Genomic DNA, 16,502 nt, shown 5'->3' with positions numbered 1-16,502 from the left:
TTTGTTATTTTTCATGCATTTTCCTACAAATGTCCAGCAACACGAGCAAGACAAAACAACTTCATTATTTTGGGTTAAAATAACTATGGAAGTTACGTTACATAAGTACAGTTTATGCATTTATTTATTTCTGCATGATTTTCCCTTTGCATTATTAATTCCCCTGAACTTGTTTATTTCTGTATTCTTTTCTCTATACATTTCCTTTTATATTTCTTGATGCATTTCTGCCTCATTATGCAAATGAGGGGGGAAATTGTGCATAAATGCATAAATACATACATGTAAAAATAAATAAAAAATAAATAAAAAATATATGCATAAATAAATAAATTAATACAAAATAAATACAAAAAAGAATTAAAGAATTTAATACAAATAAATATATAAATAAATAAAAGGGAAAAATAAACAGAAGAGTAAATAAACAAGGGAATTAATCCAAACATAAATAAATAAACAAATTAAAACAGAAATATCAATTTATGTCATATTTTATCAATTAATGGCTACATTTGTTTTTTTATATTATTTTTGCTATATTTAATGACATTTATTCATTTATCGAGTCATTTATTCATTCATTTATTTTGGATTTTAGCAGGTTCCGTCCTCCATATGAGCGACCCCCTTTCACATAAATTTTGTAGACATATAATTTATTTTTAATATAAATTACACTGATCACTGCAGCTTTACGTGAAGGAAAACAAAACACCAGAAACTGAATGAAACTCCAACTGAAGGATTTTTATTTAATTTTATTGGACAACAAGAACTGTCTGGACCTTTTGTAACAGCTAATGAAGTAACTGAAACAAAAAGTAATGCAGAAGTGCAGGTTGACCAAACAAACCAAAAACACATAAACATAAAGTTCTAAATGGCCAACCCTCACAACATCTCATCTCAGCAGTAGAAAGTTCAACACAAGAGCATCAGAACATTAAAAAAGTGTTAAATGAGAAAACAAAACATTCCAGTGGTTGGCGTCATAGAAAATGTATCTTTCTTTGCTGACTGTGGTAAAAGAAATTTCTGTCTTTTTCAAAGTAATCAGAAAACAGTGTAATGCTACAGCTTTTACAAGTAGACTGACACAAAAAATCTCATGCCGTTCCCTAAAAAGACTTGACTGAAACCACAGCTTCTAAATATAATCCTCCTACTGTAGCTCGACAGCACGTTTGGCTAAGGTGTAGCCTGATCTACACAACTGAGCTGTTAACATTGAATCACATTACCAATCTATAAAATACAAAACAAGAGAAGAGATCAACCGTACGTTTCTGAAAATGAGGCCACACTGGCGCTTATGTTTCCCATGTGTTACAATTCGATGAGACAGTCTGTGCCAGGGTACTCTGGGAGGTTTAGATCATATTTTTTCTGGATGTCGTAGGGCAGGAAGCGTCCGGCCAAGAAATGCTTCCCCGAGAAACTCATGGCGCACTTCTTTGGTGCTGTGAGAGAGATGAGAACTTCTGGGTTAATGCCGTCCTGACTCGGTTCCTCTACGTCCCAACCTGAGGAGGACAGAAAGGAGGAGGAGGAGAGGAATTTAAAGAGGTGGATTGCGATCATTTTCCTCCTGTTGTGCTCTCACTCAGCAGGTAGTGTATTTGGGGTATGATGAGCTCACACTGAGCTGACTGTAGTGTAAGATTTATCCTTCACGTGTGCCTCCAGACTTGGAAACTCCTGCCTGGCCGCCAAGGATCCTAGGGCGCTGCCTGGAGGCCCATTTATCAAGTTGTGTTTCTGAGCTTCCAGCCTGATATCTACAGCTTGTATGAACACTTACCTGAGGGCACATCCACACTGGCAATGGGGATCTTGACTTGCTTCAGGGTGACCAGAATACCAGGGTAGGGCTCCTTAATGTTGGCGCAGTCTGCATCTGGGCCCAGCATGGCATCAATCACTAGGTTGTAGGCATCATTTATGAGCTGCACCTGAACACAACAGACCTCAGCATGAATAATTTGGGGGGTTGCAACATGAATAGCAGCATAGGAGAGCAAATCAAAGAATCTGAAAAGCTGACAAGGGTTCACTAGTCGACATTTCATTTTCATTCAAAAGGGTCACAAACCAAAAAGGTGCTTCTTACCTTTTTTTTTAATGATGTAATCCAATGCCACAATTTAAAGCAGAAGTTTGGCATTTTAAGAAATACACTTATTTGCTTTCTTGCCGAGTTATGCCGGGTACACACTACGCAAGAATCAATCAGATTTTGGGCCCGATTCCCTTCTCCCGACGATCGTCAGCAAATCCCAGATTTTTTGATGGTTCTAAAGATTATCTTTCCAGATATTCTTGTGGTATGTTAAGTGAGTTTTTTACAACCCCCCGATCTGCCTGGAAGTCCATCCTGGCTGCACCAATCTCAAATCGTAAATATTAAACATGTTCAATATTTACGATCGGATTTCCTGTTGTGTGTGGGGAACCGCCAATGATGCAGTCACGTGGGAAAGAACGATAGCCAACTGTGGACCAAGCTGACTGAAGGAGAACCACCGCTGTGATGGCGGCCGTGGCTAATGCAAAACGCAGCACAAAGTAGTAGTAAGATGGATCTCAGAAGTGGAGGACCAACTTGTTGATTTGTGGCAACAACACAAGTGTTTACTTAACAAATCCCCATGATATGACACGCTAATTCTTCCTGCCTGTCGTCGGCCACGTTTGTTTACACTAAAGTCATGTTTTATCGATTTTGCGAGATTTCCATTTTTTTACTCAGGACTCCTGTTGTTCATGAATGTAATCTGTTAGTTCTGCTGTTTTGGCCAAATCGTTGCTCTCCACACACTATAGGAACAAAACTGTTAAATTGATCATAACATGTCATTATGTGTGGGGTCTCTCACATTTTCAACATCTGTTAAGATTTGAAAAATCTTTTAGTCTGGGCCAGCCTTTAGATGAGAAGATAGATACAGACATGAGAGTGGTATCAACCTTCTCATTCAACACATTCTCACTCTCAACTCGTCAAGTTGGTCAGTGGCCCCTAAACGCTGCAAACTATGACGCTCTGACCGTCTAATAATGGCACGGATGGGTTCACATTGGAGTTAGTTGAAAGACTGGCGCGCTAAAGGGTGCCTCGGTGCATTGGTATCAGACGAGGGGCGTTGACCAAGCATCTGCATTTGACAAGTTGGGAGTGAAAACAGACGGTCTCATTTAACTCTCGTCGCGAAAGATATTTCCTAAAATGTTGAACTTTTCTTTTAATCAAAGCAATTTTCACTGTTACAAATTAATCAACAGTTCATACTTTAAATCAAATGATAGCTTTTAATGTGTCGATCAAACTTCACAGCAACCAACAACAACCACCACTGACGCTCTTGTAAAATGTGTTGTTGTGTAAAAACGCTGCTGACCTCTGTGGGGAGATAGGAGAGGAAAGGGATGTCCATCTTCTCACACTGAACCGTGAAGTCCTGGTGTAGACTCTGAGAGGAGCGTTTAGGGTGGTAGATGGTGGGCTCATATTCCTGTGTGAGATGAGGACAACAGAGAAGAGGTTGGGGGGGAGCACAAAGGCGGAGAGAAACACAAAAATAGAGAAAAGGTTACATGATATTGACACTATAGCTGCGATTTCAGCCAATGGTGACATGATTGAATGGGTTTGATTTATTTGCCCTTCAATGAAAATACTGTTGACCAGTGATCAGAAGTTTTTTTTACAGTCTGCTTCCTGAATGATTACTTCCCTTATAAACTGGAAGCAGAGAGGAGTAGAAATCCAGACACCGTGATGCTCAGCAGGAAGCACCTGTGACCTCTGACCTTTACATGGTCGCAAAGATAAATCTTAAAAACTTAAAAAGAACTATTGTCAGTAGTGTGTGTGTGTGTTTGCATGATCTTTTCCTCAAAAACATAGTCCTTGATAAATACATACTGACCTTTAAAGGGCCAGTTCACACAGTTTTTCTCTCACTGGCCGTGTTTCTACTCAACCGCCAAGCGAATTTTAAGCAAACTTTTGAAATGTCGCAAAAAAGAAATGTGAAGTAGGATCTGGATAATCCAGAGAACACTCAGGATTTTTCCTCTAGCACCACCAAAGGGTTCACCTTTGTGTTTTTTAGTGAACACAATATCATGTGTCCGAGCTGAGGCTGCCCTACAAAGGAAGTGATCTGTCAGGTCAGACAGACATGCTACTTCCTTGGGGATCATAAACCAATCAGACAGACACAGCCACTCATCGCCTGACGTCATCTCCATCGTGATCTCTGCAGAGCGAGCAACCAGGACAAATACAATCCACTGTGTGTGTGTGTGTGTGTGTGTGTGTGTGTGTGTGTTTGTGTGTCCCTCGGGGTTAGCCAGCGGCCCCGGCATGCCCTCGACCTCATCAGCGGTTACCCCATCTCACCATGTGAAACTGAGGAAGAGCTCTGAAATGACTGTCAGTGTCACTGAGCATGAGCAGAAACAAGCTAAGGGTAACAAACAAGGGCTTTTTTTCCAGTTAATGCTCACATCTAACAGGGTTACACTTCCTCTCCCTGAGGGATGATGGTGTCTTGTAGTATTTTGTTTTCATACACAGCCCATTAGGAACGGAGGGATAAGGTCTGCTGAACAATAACGTCTTTAACTGGTGAAACAACTAACATGTCGACACGATGTATGTCAAAATATTAATTGTCTGCTCCAGTGTATTGCTTTAAAGGATAACTTTGGTATTTTTCAACCTGGACTCCATGTGTCTGTGTCTAAGTGACTAATAGGGACAACAAGTTTTGAAATTGGTCCAGTATTGTGGTATAACGCTGTAAAAAAAGCTGCGAGGGCAAGTGAACAGCGTCAATGTAACGTTACGTCCACTAAAAGTGCTTGTTTTTGCCACTGACAGGCTCAGATTGTTATTATAAATGTCTGACAGAATTAAGGAAAGGACCCTACAGAGAAATAAAAAAAAAAATGTACCTTTCGCTTGACCCGGTCTGTTTGTTTCTGTGTCCAAGTCCCGCTCAGGGAGAAGACTCGTAGTGAAATCTGAATATCTGTATACTCAAATAAATACGGACGGCCATCGAATTCAAAGAACTCATCCATATTGTGGAAATCATCTAAATATTCAGCCATGACAATGAAAATCTTTTAGATGACACCATGGATGTATTCCGGCAACACGTCACCTTGCCAGATTTCAGAACGAGACTTCTCCTTGAGTGAGACTCTTTCCATAATGTCAGACACTTATAATAACAATCAGAGCCTGTCATGGCAAAAGCAAACACTTAAAGTGGATATAAATGTCGGTACCAGCTTGCCCCAATTGTACCATATTGCGGCCTGTGAGCCGCTGACGTCTACAGCGCTCTCCCTCAATACTGGACCAGTTTCAGAAATGTTGTCCCTATTAGTCACAAAGATACGAAAACAACAAAACTAACAAAAATAGGGTCCAGGTTGAAAATAAGTTACCCTTTAAGGTTGTATAATTAAGAGTATTTGAATTTCGTTCATGTCGATTATATTGTGACTAACATCAGGCAGTGATGAGCACAATGTAGTCAGCCAAACATAACATCATGTCCACTTGTTTTATAATGAACAATACACCAGAACTAATGTGCATATGACTTTCTTAAATTCCCATCCAACATTAGCTTTGATCAAGGAAAATCTGTGTCTTCCGGTATGCAACATTGTGTCCCCCTCCCGCCCCCCCCACCATACCCATCAGTGGAAATAATCAAAAATGCACGACAGACTCAGACACAACCTGCTTTAGTGAACACGGATGTCTTGAAGTGACGTGAGAAGAAAGTTGGCCCGTTTGCCTGCAGCTGATCATTCATTCCTATGCTCCGTCTAATCACATTCACAGCTCTGCATCAGGCTGCTCAAGGCTGTGTGTGTGTGTGTGTGTGTGTGTGTGTGTACGTGTCTCACGTGTATGCTTGCATGTCGTCCTGCTGACAGGGATCACATCGCACCATGAAAAACATACACTTTTTACACCAGGAGAGTGATTCACAGTCCAGAATAAGTACTCAAGTTTCTCAAGTTAGAGCAAAGTCTGACAAGTGTGGTCCCCCGTCGGTCTACTGTAGAGTCCAGTCACTTGGAAAATAATAGTAATAAAACTGTATTTATACAGCACATAAAATGTTTCACAAAAGGTAACAAATACACAGGAAAAAACAGAAGCAGATGGTGAAAACATTAGAAACAAAGTGACAAAAAAAGGCAGAAAATGGCGCAAAAAAGATGCATTTAAAAGATGGAATCAATGCCCAATTGTTTTAGTTTTTTAAAAAGGTATGGAGAAGCTTCATTTCTGGGTAAAATATATCTCCCTTGGAGCTGACCTCTGACCTCCAGTCCTTGGCCTCAAGAAGGAAAAAGACATAGGCAAAGAAGAGCGAGAGACTCCACAGAGAGCCATCAAAGTCCATCTAACATGGTTTTAATCAGAACTATCAATGCTCTGTAAATCAAGCATGACGGAGACATATGGTAAAGTGTATAGATGCATTCCTCTCTAAACCAAAGATCCCCAAAACACATATCCAATATTTCCCTTCCAATAAAGTCACAGACTTGGGCGGGACTGCAGCAGCGAGGACTGAAATGAACTGTGAAATGATCTCTTCTTCAAGTCATGTGTTGAGAGAGGATGAATCCTGCCTCCAAATACGATTAGTCTTGAAATGTCAAAACGTCAGTCAGCAGGCGGCCTGAGGGGCAGACATCGTGGACATGACATCATATTGTGGCTGCCGAGCGTTAAGAGGCAGACGGCTTTAACGAGAGTAACAATAGCATGATATCATGACTGTCTGAGTGGCCTTGCAGGACGTGTAATGGGATAACTGCTCTGAGCAGTTTACAGGAGCTGAAATGAAATTCTGTAAAGCGCAGGGGGCCTGTATAAGGGATCCCATGTTAATCCTGACTTAAGCTAACGTTTGTTATTACTACTGTAATATCATCTTAATTACTCTGTAAGCACCAGACTGTTTTACGACGGACTATTTGTGGTGTTGTTGAATATAATAGAGATTTTCTCTGCTGAAAAGATGTTTTCGTGCTCTGTATTGTTGGCTATGCAGTAGTATACTTACATATATGCGCAGGTGTCGGGCACACACCAGACCAATGGAGCCGTTTTGATCTGGACCACAGATCACCAGCACTGTTGGCTGCTTCTTTGCTAGAGAGCTGAGCGGGTAGGCCTGGTGGAGAGACAGAATAAGCTGTTAGAAACAGGAGCTGATGACTGAGGGAAAGGAAAAGCACAAGAAACAGAGATAGAAGAAACAGGGTTAATGATAGAGAACAACAGTGAGACAAAAGCAAGTTTAATGACCCGTTTTATGCATTATGAGTATTTAGTTTGTGTTGCATATTAACTGGATATTGTGCTCATTCACCTGTAGTGTGTGACAGTTGTATTTGTCTGCTCGTATTGTTTGTGTTTATTGTTATAATAATGTTTATGGCTGTCAAAGTTAATGTGATAATAACCCAAATTTGTTTTAATGCTACAAATTACTTCCAACGCATTAACGCAACTTGCAGTTTTGTAACAGGCTCAGTTTTAAAGCTAGAAATATGTAACTAGAAAACCTAAGGAACTAGAACATTATACTAAATGCAGTACCTGCGAGGGTTTCTGGACAATATTTATCATTGTTTTGTTTTGTTAATTGATTTCCAATAATAAATATATACATACATTTGCATAAAGAAGCATATTTGCCCACTCCCATGTTGATAAGAGTATTAAATACTTGACAGATCTCCCTTTAAGTTACATTTTGAACAGACAAAAAATGTGCGATCCATTTTCAATATATATATATATATATATATATATATATATATATATATATATATATATATATATATATATATTATCCTAAGATGGTCATCAGCAGTGATGGGACCAAGTCATTGTTTTGCAAGTCTCAAGTCTTTGCACTCAAGTCCCAAGTCAAGTGCCAAGTCCTAAACTTTGAGTTTTGAGTCCTAAACAAAGTCATAATGCACGCTTCACCAAATGTAATTCCATTTTAACAACAGAGTAATAATATATTACATTTTAAAAAATCATGAATGCTTTTTTTTAACATTTGTATTTATGTGTTAAAACAAGTGTGTTAAAGAAGTGCAACTGAACTTAATCATAAAAAAAGATCTGGGGAATTAAGTGTCGTCTTGCTGGGCATGAATAGCGTTAACGTCAGCTGATTCAGGAAATTAATTGATTTGTGTCACACTTTTTAAAATAACATACTTATTAATCTTTGGACAGGCTCAAGTCCAAGTGAAGTCACGGGTCAAAGTCCAAGTCGCGTTGCAAGTCTTTTTCGATTTTGTCAAAGTTGAATCTGAAGTCGTCAAATTTGTGACTCTATTCCAAATAATGTGACTGGAGTCCACCCCTCTGGTATTCAGTATTTATCCCTCAGGCCTCTTATTCAGTGCAGGTCATCTGATCTGAGCCTCTGCCTCTCCATCATACTCGGAGTGACTGACTGCAGCATTCCAGTCATGCCAGACGAGGGTGGAAATGGCACCGGCTACATTGTCTCTTCTGTCTACGAGAAAAGGTCCAATCTCATTAAAATAACCCTGGCAGCGGTGGAATAAATGCCTCACCGTGGGATGCTTCCGTATATGTAACACACTTTCCGTCTCGACCCCCGGCTGCATCGGGCTGCTGGAATCTGCCGCGTTTGCTGGCCACATATTCCCTTGTAAATCACCCTGCACCTTCTTAAATGAGACAGGTATTCACCGGAGGAACTGTCAACCTGAGTGGCTAATCTTCCGTCTTCAACACCTCAACAGAGGTGCTGAGTGTGTTGGTGTGTGTGTGTGTGTGTGTGTGTGTGTGTGTGTGTACACTTGATCATTACTGCAAGCCCCAGAAGGTGTCTGCCTTCATTTTCCACAGTTTCTTCAAAGCACAGAAGTTGTTACTGAGAGTCTCTGCACTATTATATTATACAAGAATGATTGCTCATCATCGTAAAGGTCACAGAAGAAGAACTTGAACTGAGGGAGACAGTTCACTCAGACTTCTGGAAGTCCTGTCCAATTAAATGTGTCAGAACACAGTTCATAAAACCAATTAGCCCAGTTTCGTCACCGCTATAAATAGTCTCGGACCGCAGTTCACAGCCCTTAAACGCATTGAAAGTATTTGGTAAATTATGGGGCTCATATAAAAGACTTACAGGAAAACTTATTAATAGAACAAAACAAGAAGTCTTAAAATAAAGGGGAAACAATGTTGTACTTATTCAGGTCTTAATTAATAATGATGTAGCTGGTTACACCTAACCCTCACTGTATCCCATAATGACTTAATGAGCTCCTCATAATAAAGGAAAATAGCCCTCGGCTTCTTTTTTGTGGTTTCTCATAACTACATCACTGTAATTATTTAATAAATATCCTGTAATTTCATAAATAGTGAAACCAAAATATGTCGTTACCCCTGTATTATAAGACTTTTGGCCCTCCATAAATGTTTTATTGTACTCCGTCATTATTTTTAAATGATTATTGTATAACAGTATTATTATATAAGTGAATTACAAAATAATTACACTATAATTTGCAGGTTGTATTATATAAAGCTACTCTCTACATTGTTGATTTTTGGCCTCCACATTTTGTACCCTGTAATTATTTAATAAATATCCTGTAATTCAAAAAGTATTTATACCATCATTTACAAGTTGTTACCCCTTTATTATAAGACTTTCAGTCCTCCATAAAAGTTTTATTGTACCCCATAATTATTTTACATTATTATAGAACATAAGTATTTTTATATAAGTGAATTACAAAATAATTACACTCTAATTTGCAGGTTGTAATATAAAGCTACTCTCTACATTGTGGATCCTTGGCCTCCAAATTTTGAAGAGGAGCTTGGAATAGACCAAAATTCTGCTGCGCACATAAAATCCATTTACTTCCACTTCCACTAATGTATTCAGTACAGAGGAAAGTTCATATGGAGAAATAGGCCATTGCTCACACTGTATAATTGGATATAAGAAGACTGAGAGTGCATTAACTAGAGCGATGAATCCAGGAGAAGGGACAGCAGCCGTTACCTCCATCATAACGGCCCAGCTGAGAAATCATCACACAGACTCAATGAGATGGAGGGGAGAGAGTGTTACGGCCGCTGAGGGCCACGGGGCTGACGGTAATATCAGCAGAGAAGAGCAGGGAGTGATTGAGTGGGAAAGAGAGAGACAGAAGGTGGAGACTAAAAGTGGAAGACAGGACAGTGTCTTTCATTTTCATATCTAATGAGACAGAAGCTCTTAGTGAGTTTCACACTGTGTAATCTGATGTTAATCTCACTGAGTTTAATCAAAAGTGGCACCCTCTGTGGATACGTGCATATATGTGTGTGTGTGTGTGTGTGTGTGTGGCATAATGTCAAGCTCTCTGTTCTGAGCTGCTCCCCAGAGGGAAACGCTAACTGTGATTACTGCAACCAGCGATTAAATGCTAACTACCTCTGATGGAACTGCCCCCTACTGCGAACTCGCCCCTAGAAATTGATCAGGAGTAGAACGGACATTGATCTGTTTTCCGTGGTTATTTGACTGGTACAAAAGAAAATGGTGATTGTTGTTAGTTGTGACAACATACTAAATTGTTGTCGCAGCTCGCTGGGAAGACGGCGGACGCAGCTACGGAGATGCTAGGTAGCTTGTCCTTCTCCGGAGCGGTAGGGAGGATGTTCACATTACAAGGGACAAGAGTAACACAACGACCAAGCGTGGCCAGCTACATTGTCACCGTTGAAGTATTGCTCAAGAGCCCGTTGACGCAGTTATGTCGTCAAATAGCACTGGGAACTGGCTAACGTAATTTTTTTAAGGTGGAACGGAACAGGGTAAAACAAATACATATGATTGGTTGATGCTTTACGGCGTCATTGGAGCTTTGAAATAAAGTTGAGACCAGTTGAGGATTTTTCTGCCCAATGATGCCAAAAACATTCTGCCTACTGCAGCTTTAAGTAAATAAGTTACGTAACAAAAGTAAGGTAAAATAAGTCAACATTGTCTTAGTTTCACGCAGGACATGAACAACGGTCTTCTGGGTGAAAGCCCTGTGTTTGTTTGACCCATCCAACCTCACCTCCCACCCGGACTTTCTTACACTTTATACTACGTAGGTTGCTCTGACCAGCTAATAATGACACAGATGGGTTTACATTGGAGTTACTTGAAAGCCCGGTGTGTCTCTTAAAGATGCTAAAGGGGGCCTCAGTGTGTTGGTATCAGACGGTGAGGGCCGCTGACCAAGCGTAGGTATTTGACGAGTTGGGGGTGAGAATGAGTTAAAACACGACTCCAAAAGAAAGCTTATGTTGTCTCCAAAATGTGTGAATAGACAATTGTTTGCCAACACGTTAACAAGATTATAAGGTGATGGATTATGTTTGTTCCATTGCCCCCAAGTGGTCGAAAAATTAAGCCAGTGCTTTAAAACTATCTTGGTCTTCTTGCATTTGTGCTCTCACTTCCTCTGTTTCTTGTCGCCCTTCACGCAGCATACAAAAACTCTCATCAGAAGGTTTATTGGCCTTTCCTCTAAATGTTAAGGGCCGTCGGGAGGATCAGCGATATCAATGCTGGAGCCATTTCATGCTGCTGGAGAAACCATTAGAGCCACACACTGTTGAAGGTAAGCAGCTATAAAGGGAGCAGGTTGGATCAATTCAGGCAGCGCTCCGATATGTTTTGAAGCACTCGTCTAATCTCGCTTGGAACAGAAGCTTGTTTCACTCAAACACATATCTATCCTAACTCATTTACTCTGATAGTATAGCCTCCAAATGGATCACTGAAATAGAGAAAGCAATTAGCAAAAGAGGAGATAAAGAGCATTTCTAATAGGTTTGTCTCTCCGGTGCTGCTGTTGAAAGTGCTCTTTTGTTTGTATATTTTTTTTATGAAAGAAAGAGGGATTTCGAAGGTACTCGTTAAGGTAGATACCGAATTTTGTAGCTACTTTAATCATCATATTTTTAAAAACTGCAAGTATGACCTCATTCTCTGTGCTTCTTGGTGTATTATAAAAACACATCATGGCCAAAAAACACAGTAGTGATGACAGCTCCACTTCTTTCTTATATTAAATTAAATATCTCGACACAAGTCGATGATGCACTTTATTCCAGAATAATCTAATTTCTTTAAATCAAATTTCTCAAACAGTTCGGTTGGAAACACTCTTTTTTTTTTGTTATAGAAAAACAAGGTTTTATGACTTCGTTTGAGGCTGATAAACTTGTTGAAATGTTTTCCAGTGTTTGAGATATTTATGATGTTTTTGATGTGAAGGTGGTTTCTACAAGTGCAGACAGATGGTTTGTTGCATCTGTTCAGCAGGTTTGTGGCCTGGTTGATTCTTTTTATCTGCTCATCTGCAGAACTTTTGATGCATTTTTTCTTTTTTTTTGTGGATATTACATTTAAAGGCCTACGTTTTTCATATATCTAATTTGTTTAATAAAAACAAATTATATAGTAGAGGGCATACTCTAAATGTTTCTGCAATATCTTTGATTCATAAACACATTTAGCATGTGCACTTTTAACACATTCTCACTCCCAACTCGTCAAATATCGCCGCTTGGTCAGTGCCCCCCTCGGCATCGGAGACCGACGCATGGGCTACCCTTTTTGCGTTACTTTTGGACGGACCAGTGACATTGTGTCAATATACGCTTGTTACATGCATAGTGTCCTTTCAAAATAAACTTCTGTTTTCAAGGGAAGTTAGGTTTAGGCAACACAACCACTTAGTTAAGGTTAGGAAGCAGTCGTGGTTGACGTTAACTTCAGTGACTAGCGAATCACATGACTCGCGAGGCTGACGATATCGACGAGTCACGCGACTAATAACAATAAGTCAGCGATACTTTTAGTTTCAAACGGGACACGAACACCGGTCTTCTGGTTGAAAGTTGGTGTTTGTTTTGACCCATCCACCACCCCTCATGCTCGCCCTGAATGGACTCTCACACTATTAATACTACGTCACTTGCTCCGACAGTTGAATAACACCTCTGGTGAGTTTACATTGAAAGCGTGGTTTGTCACGCTCTGTTGCTAGAGGGTGCCTCCATGTGTCGGTTTCCAATGCCAAGGGGCAAATGGCGGTATTTGACGAGTTGGGAATGAGAACCGGTTGGAACTTAAGGAGGAAGCTTTAGGAAGGTTAGGATAGGACCCCCAAGGACCCCCATCGCACACACACACCTAAAAATATGTCTGTCTTGATTGCAATAAGGTCTCCGAGGGAATACCTCTTTCAAATAAATGTTAAATGTGCTCTCACCTCCAATCAACCTGAAACACACACTGAGCCTGAGAAAACACACTCACGGTCCTAGAAACACAAATACTGTATATGCAGAAAAAACACCGCCTTTAATATTTGTATTAGAGGACCAAACTGCAGTCCAGGGGCTCCTGTAAACTATAGACTAATTTACTGCTGTGTGGTAACAAAAACGCCTCCTGTCTCCACTCAGGTGTTGAAAAGCCTCAGACTGATACACGAACAGTCTGGACCTGGTGGCTGCAGGCTGCCGCTGTTGGAACAGTAAAGGGATTACTTACAGAAGACCTATAATCTATCTGGCAACCAGAGGTGTAGGTGTGTGTGTGTGTGTGTGTGTGTGTGTCTGAGCACATGCTTGCTTGTGTGGTATACTTGGAAGCCAACAGCAGTAGGCCAGCAGTGAAACCAGCGAAAATCAGACTGTCTGCATCTCCTTCTACTGTAATTTTCCTAAAATAGCAGTGATGTCATGTAAGCAGTAGCGTGCTGCTGGCGGCTGTGTGGGCAGCAGCGATCCGCAGCGTCCAGGCCATGTTTGTCTAGTAAGGCTATGCTGGTGGAGGGCCAGGCATGGGGCCAGCGGTGGCTGATGATAATAGAGGGGAAGTGGATGTGGTGGGTTTAATCACACACACTGAGGGGAGAACATTAAGTCTCTGATGCTGCCACTCTGCCTGTCTCAGCTTTTACTTCTTCTCTTTTCCACTTCACTTTCTTTAAACTGTTGTGTCTGCTTGTTTCTCACCCCCCAGGAATGTAATAGCGTTAGACAATATACAGTTGTAGTTTTTAATAAGAATTCCTTTAAAATGTAACTAATTAAATGCATAAATTTAAACACCAATCATGACCGCAATAATGACTAAAATGTCACACTTAAACAAACACTAGTTTGCATTCATTGTTTTTTGTTTCTTGGCCACTTGGGGGCATCGCAACAAGCTGCAAAGACAATATTGACTTATTATCACTTTATAAATTTGATATGACGCATGTTTGCAGACAGTAGCATATTTACACATCCAGTAGACAAAGAGCAACATTGCAATTCGTTTGAAGTCGCTTTTGTCACCTGGCGGATGTATTCACTCTTGTTTTAGACAACCCAGTCACAGAATGTAATGTTTGCACTGTTGTTGTTTCTGGATACGTTGAATGTGGACGTATCGGAATCAAAAATATGTTTCATATCAGTCTCGTATTAAGCTTGCAGAAACGCACAATGCCATGTGGTTAACATTGTGAAACGGTTGGTTTGGTTAAGGCAACAAAACTACTTAGTTAAAGTTAGAAAAAACATCATGATTTGCGTAACAACGTAGCATAACGACATAGGGTAACAACGTGGCGTAACAACGTGGCGTAACAACGTGGCGTAACAACATAGGGTAACAACTTGGCGTAACAACTTGGCGTAACAATAAATAATTAACAACTGCCCTAGCAGACGTTCTTACGTAACGTTAAGTAACAAGCATAAATATGTTACGTAACAACTGTAAAGTCAATGTTTACTTTTGGTTTCACACAGGACAAGAATAGTGCTCACCTGGGTGAAAGTCCTGTGTTTCCTTGACCCCTCCCACCTGCCCATAGCTGACTTTCTTGCTTGTTATATACTCGTTATTTTACCACATAACTTTCAAAAATGGCTGCTCGATATACTACGTCACTTGCTCTAACCGAATGCAAAAAAACTAAAAACGGCAACGTTGCAGAAACTAACAATGCCAAACTTTTTTTCCTGGCGACTGGGCTGCTTTTAGCTCTGCTTTGGTCTCCACCAATTCCTGAGGGAATAATCTGGCTTTTTAGCTGCTAAATGCTCCATTATATAGTCACTAATTTTGTCCGTCTGCCGTAATGCTGGACAGGTTGTGAATTTACAGAAAACTACTTCCTGTGGCAGCTGGGAATGAGTTTGGCAATGTGTAATGTGGGAGGTGTTGCTCCTAAGTGATGAATCTACAGATAATTATAACCTGAATCTGCAGATCTTCTTAGCTTTAAGGAGCTTTATAGCTCCTTAAAGTTTCAGCTAATTTTTTAGCTGTCCGGCAGCAACTTTACTGTTTCACCGCTCTCATAGTGTCGTTTTCAGCTGTTTTAAGTGCAAAAGCTCTAAAAATCCATTGTACATTTCCTGCTCAGCACCAAACGGCAGACAGACACAGTTAGAAACCAGCTGGTGAACATAATGGAGCATTTAGCAGCTAAAGAGCCAGATATTTGCCTCAGGAGTTGGTGGTGACCAAACCAGAGCTAAAAGTAGCCCAGTCGCCAGGAAAAAATGTTGGCATTGTACATTTCTGCAAACCACAGATATGTTGAATATTATGTATTTTTTTGTTTTTTTGCATTCGGTCAGAGCAAGGGACGTAGTATATCGAGCAGCTTGGTAGAGACCAAAAACAGAGCTAAAACAGAGTGAATTACATTTATCAGGTGATCACAAACACGACTCCAAATGAATGCTAATGTTGCTGGCTGTCTCTCTTTTTCTCTTTCTTAGGTCTGTCTCTTTGCTTTTCCTGAGGAGAGATATTAAAACTCTCCTATTAAACTACTGTTATTACTTTTATCAATGTGTATTTTGGTCACGTTTTCCTGTAAAAAACTAATTTGTCTCTCTGCTTCTGTCTTTGTCTCTTTCCTTATTTTTCTCTTCATCCCTCCCTCTGACAGCCGCACAAGGTTTCATGTGTCTTGCAGCTCAGACTCTTATTCATCATTGCCTGTTGAAGAGCCCACTGAGGAAACCAGTGTGGCGTTAAACCAAGCCAGTGGTCTGGTCAAAAGGAACCACATGTGTTCCTAACAGCCCTCCACTGACACACACAGTCTTGGCTTGACACAGGCCAGACCACAGAGAAGAAGAGCTGTGGTGGAGGAGCGCTGCCACAGAGTGAGCTCAGGTGTTCTGCCCCGAGGTGAGCCGCCTCAAATGTTTGGAAGTACATGTCACAGAAAGTTAGAACATTTCCTCCACATAATAATCAGACATTTTTCTATGGAAGTTAATGCAAATTAGGAAAAGTGTAAGTAGCAGCAGCTGTGACTTTTTGCCCTCCTGTTCTATCAAACAGTCACACAAGGATCTCACTGAGTTTTGTAATGAT

At 40.4% G+C, this 16,502-nt stretch overlaps 1 protein-coding gene across 1 annotated transcript in view; it reads right to left on the bottom strand.

The window, feature by feature from the left end:
• Positions 1-743: 743 nt before the first annotated feature.
• The window catches only part of yjefn3 (YjeF N-terminal domain containing 3), a 61,147-nt gene continuing 45,388 nt past the window's right edge, over positions 744-16,502 (bottom strand). Inside the window, exons 3-6 of the mRNA XM_074635659.1 lie at positions 7,113-7,223; positions 3,402-3,515; positions 1,805-1,955; positions 744-1,526 (exon numbers count right to left, since the gene is read on the bottom strand). Of these exons, the coding sequence (XP_074491760.1) occupies positions 1,330-1,526; positions 1,805-1,955; positions 3,402-3,515; positions 7,113-7,223 (573 nt within the window). The 3' untranslated portion in view covers positions 744-1,329. The remainder of the gene's footprint in view (positions 1,527-1,804; positions 1,956-3,401; positions 3,516-7,112; positions 7,224-16,502) is intronic.

The sequence above is a fragment of the Sebastes fasciatus genome, chromosome 5, assembly GCF_043250625.1.
Source record: "Sebastes fasciatus isolate fSebFas1 chromosome 5, fSebFas1.pri, whole genome shotgun sequence".
Classification (NCBI taxonomy): domain Eukaryota; kingdom Metazoa; phylum Chordata; class Actinopteri; order Perciformes; family Sebastidae; genus Sebastes; species Sebastes fasciatus.
The sequence above is the reverse complement of the archived record's forward strand: the minus strand, read 5'-3'. Positions and strand labels throughout refer to the sequence as shown.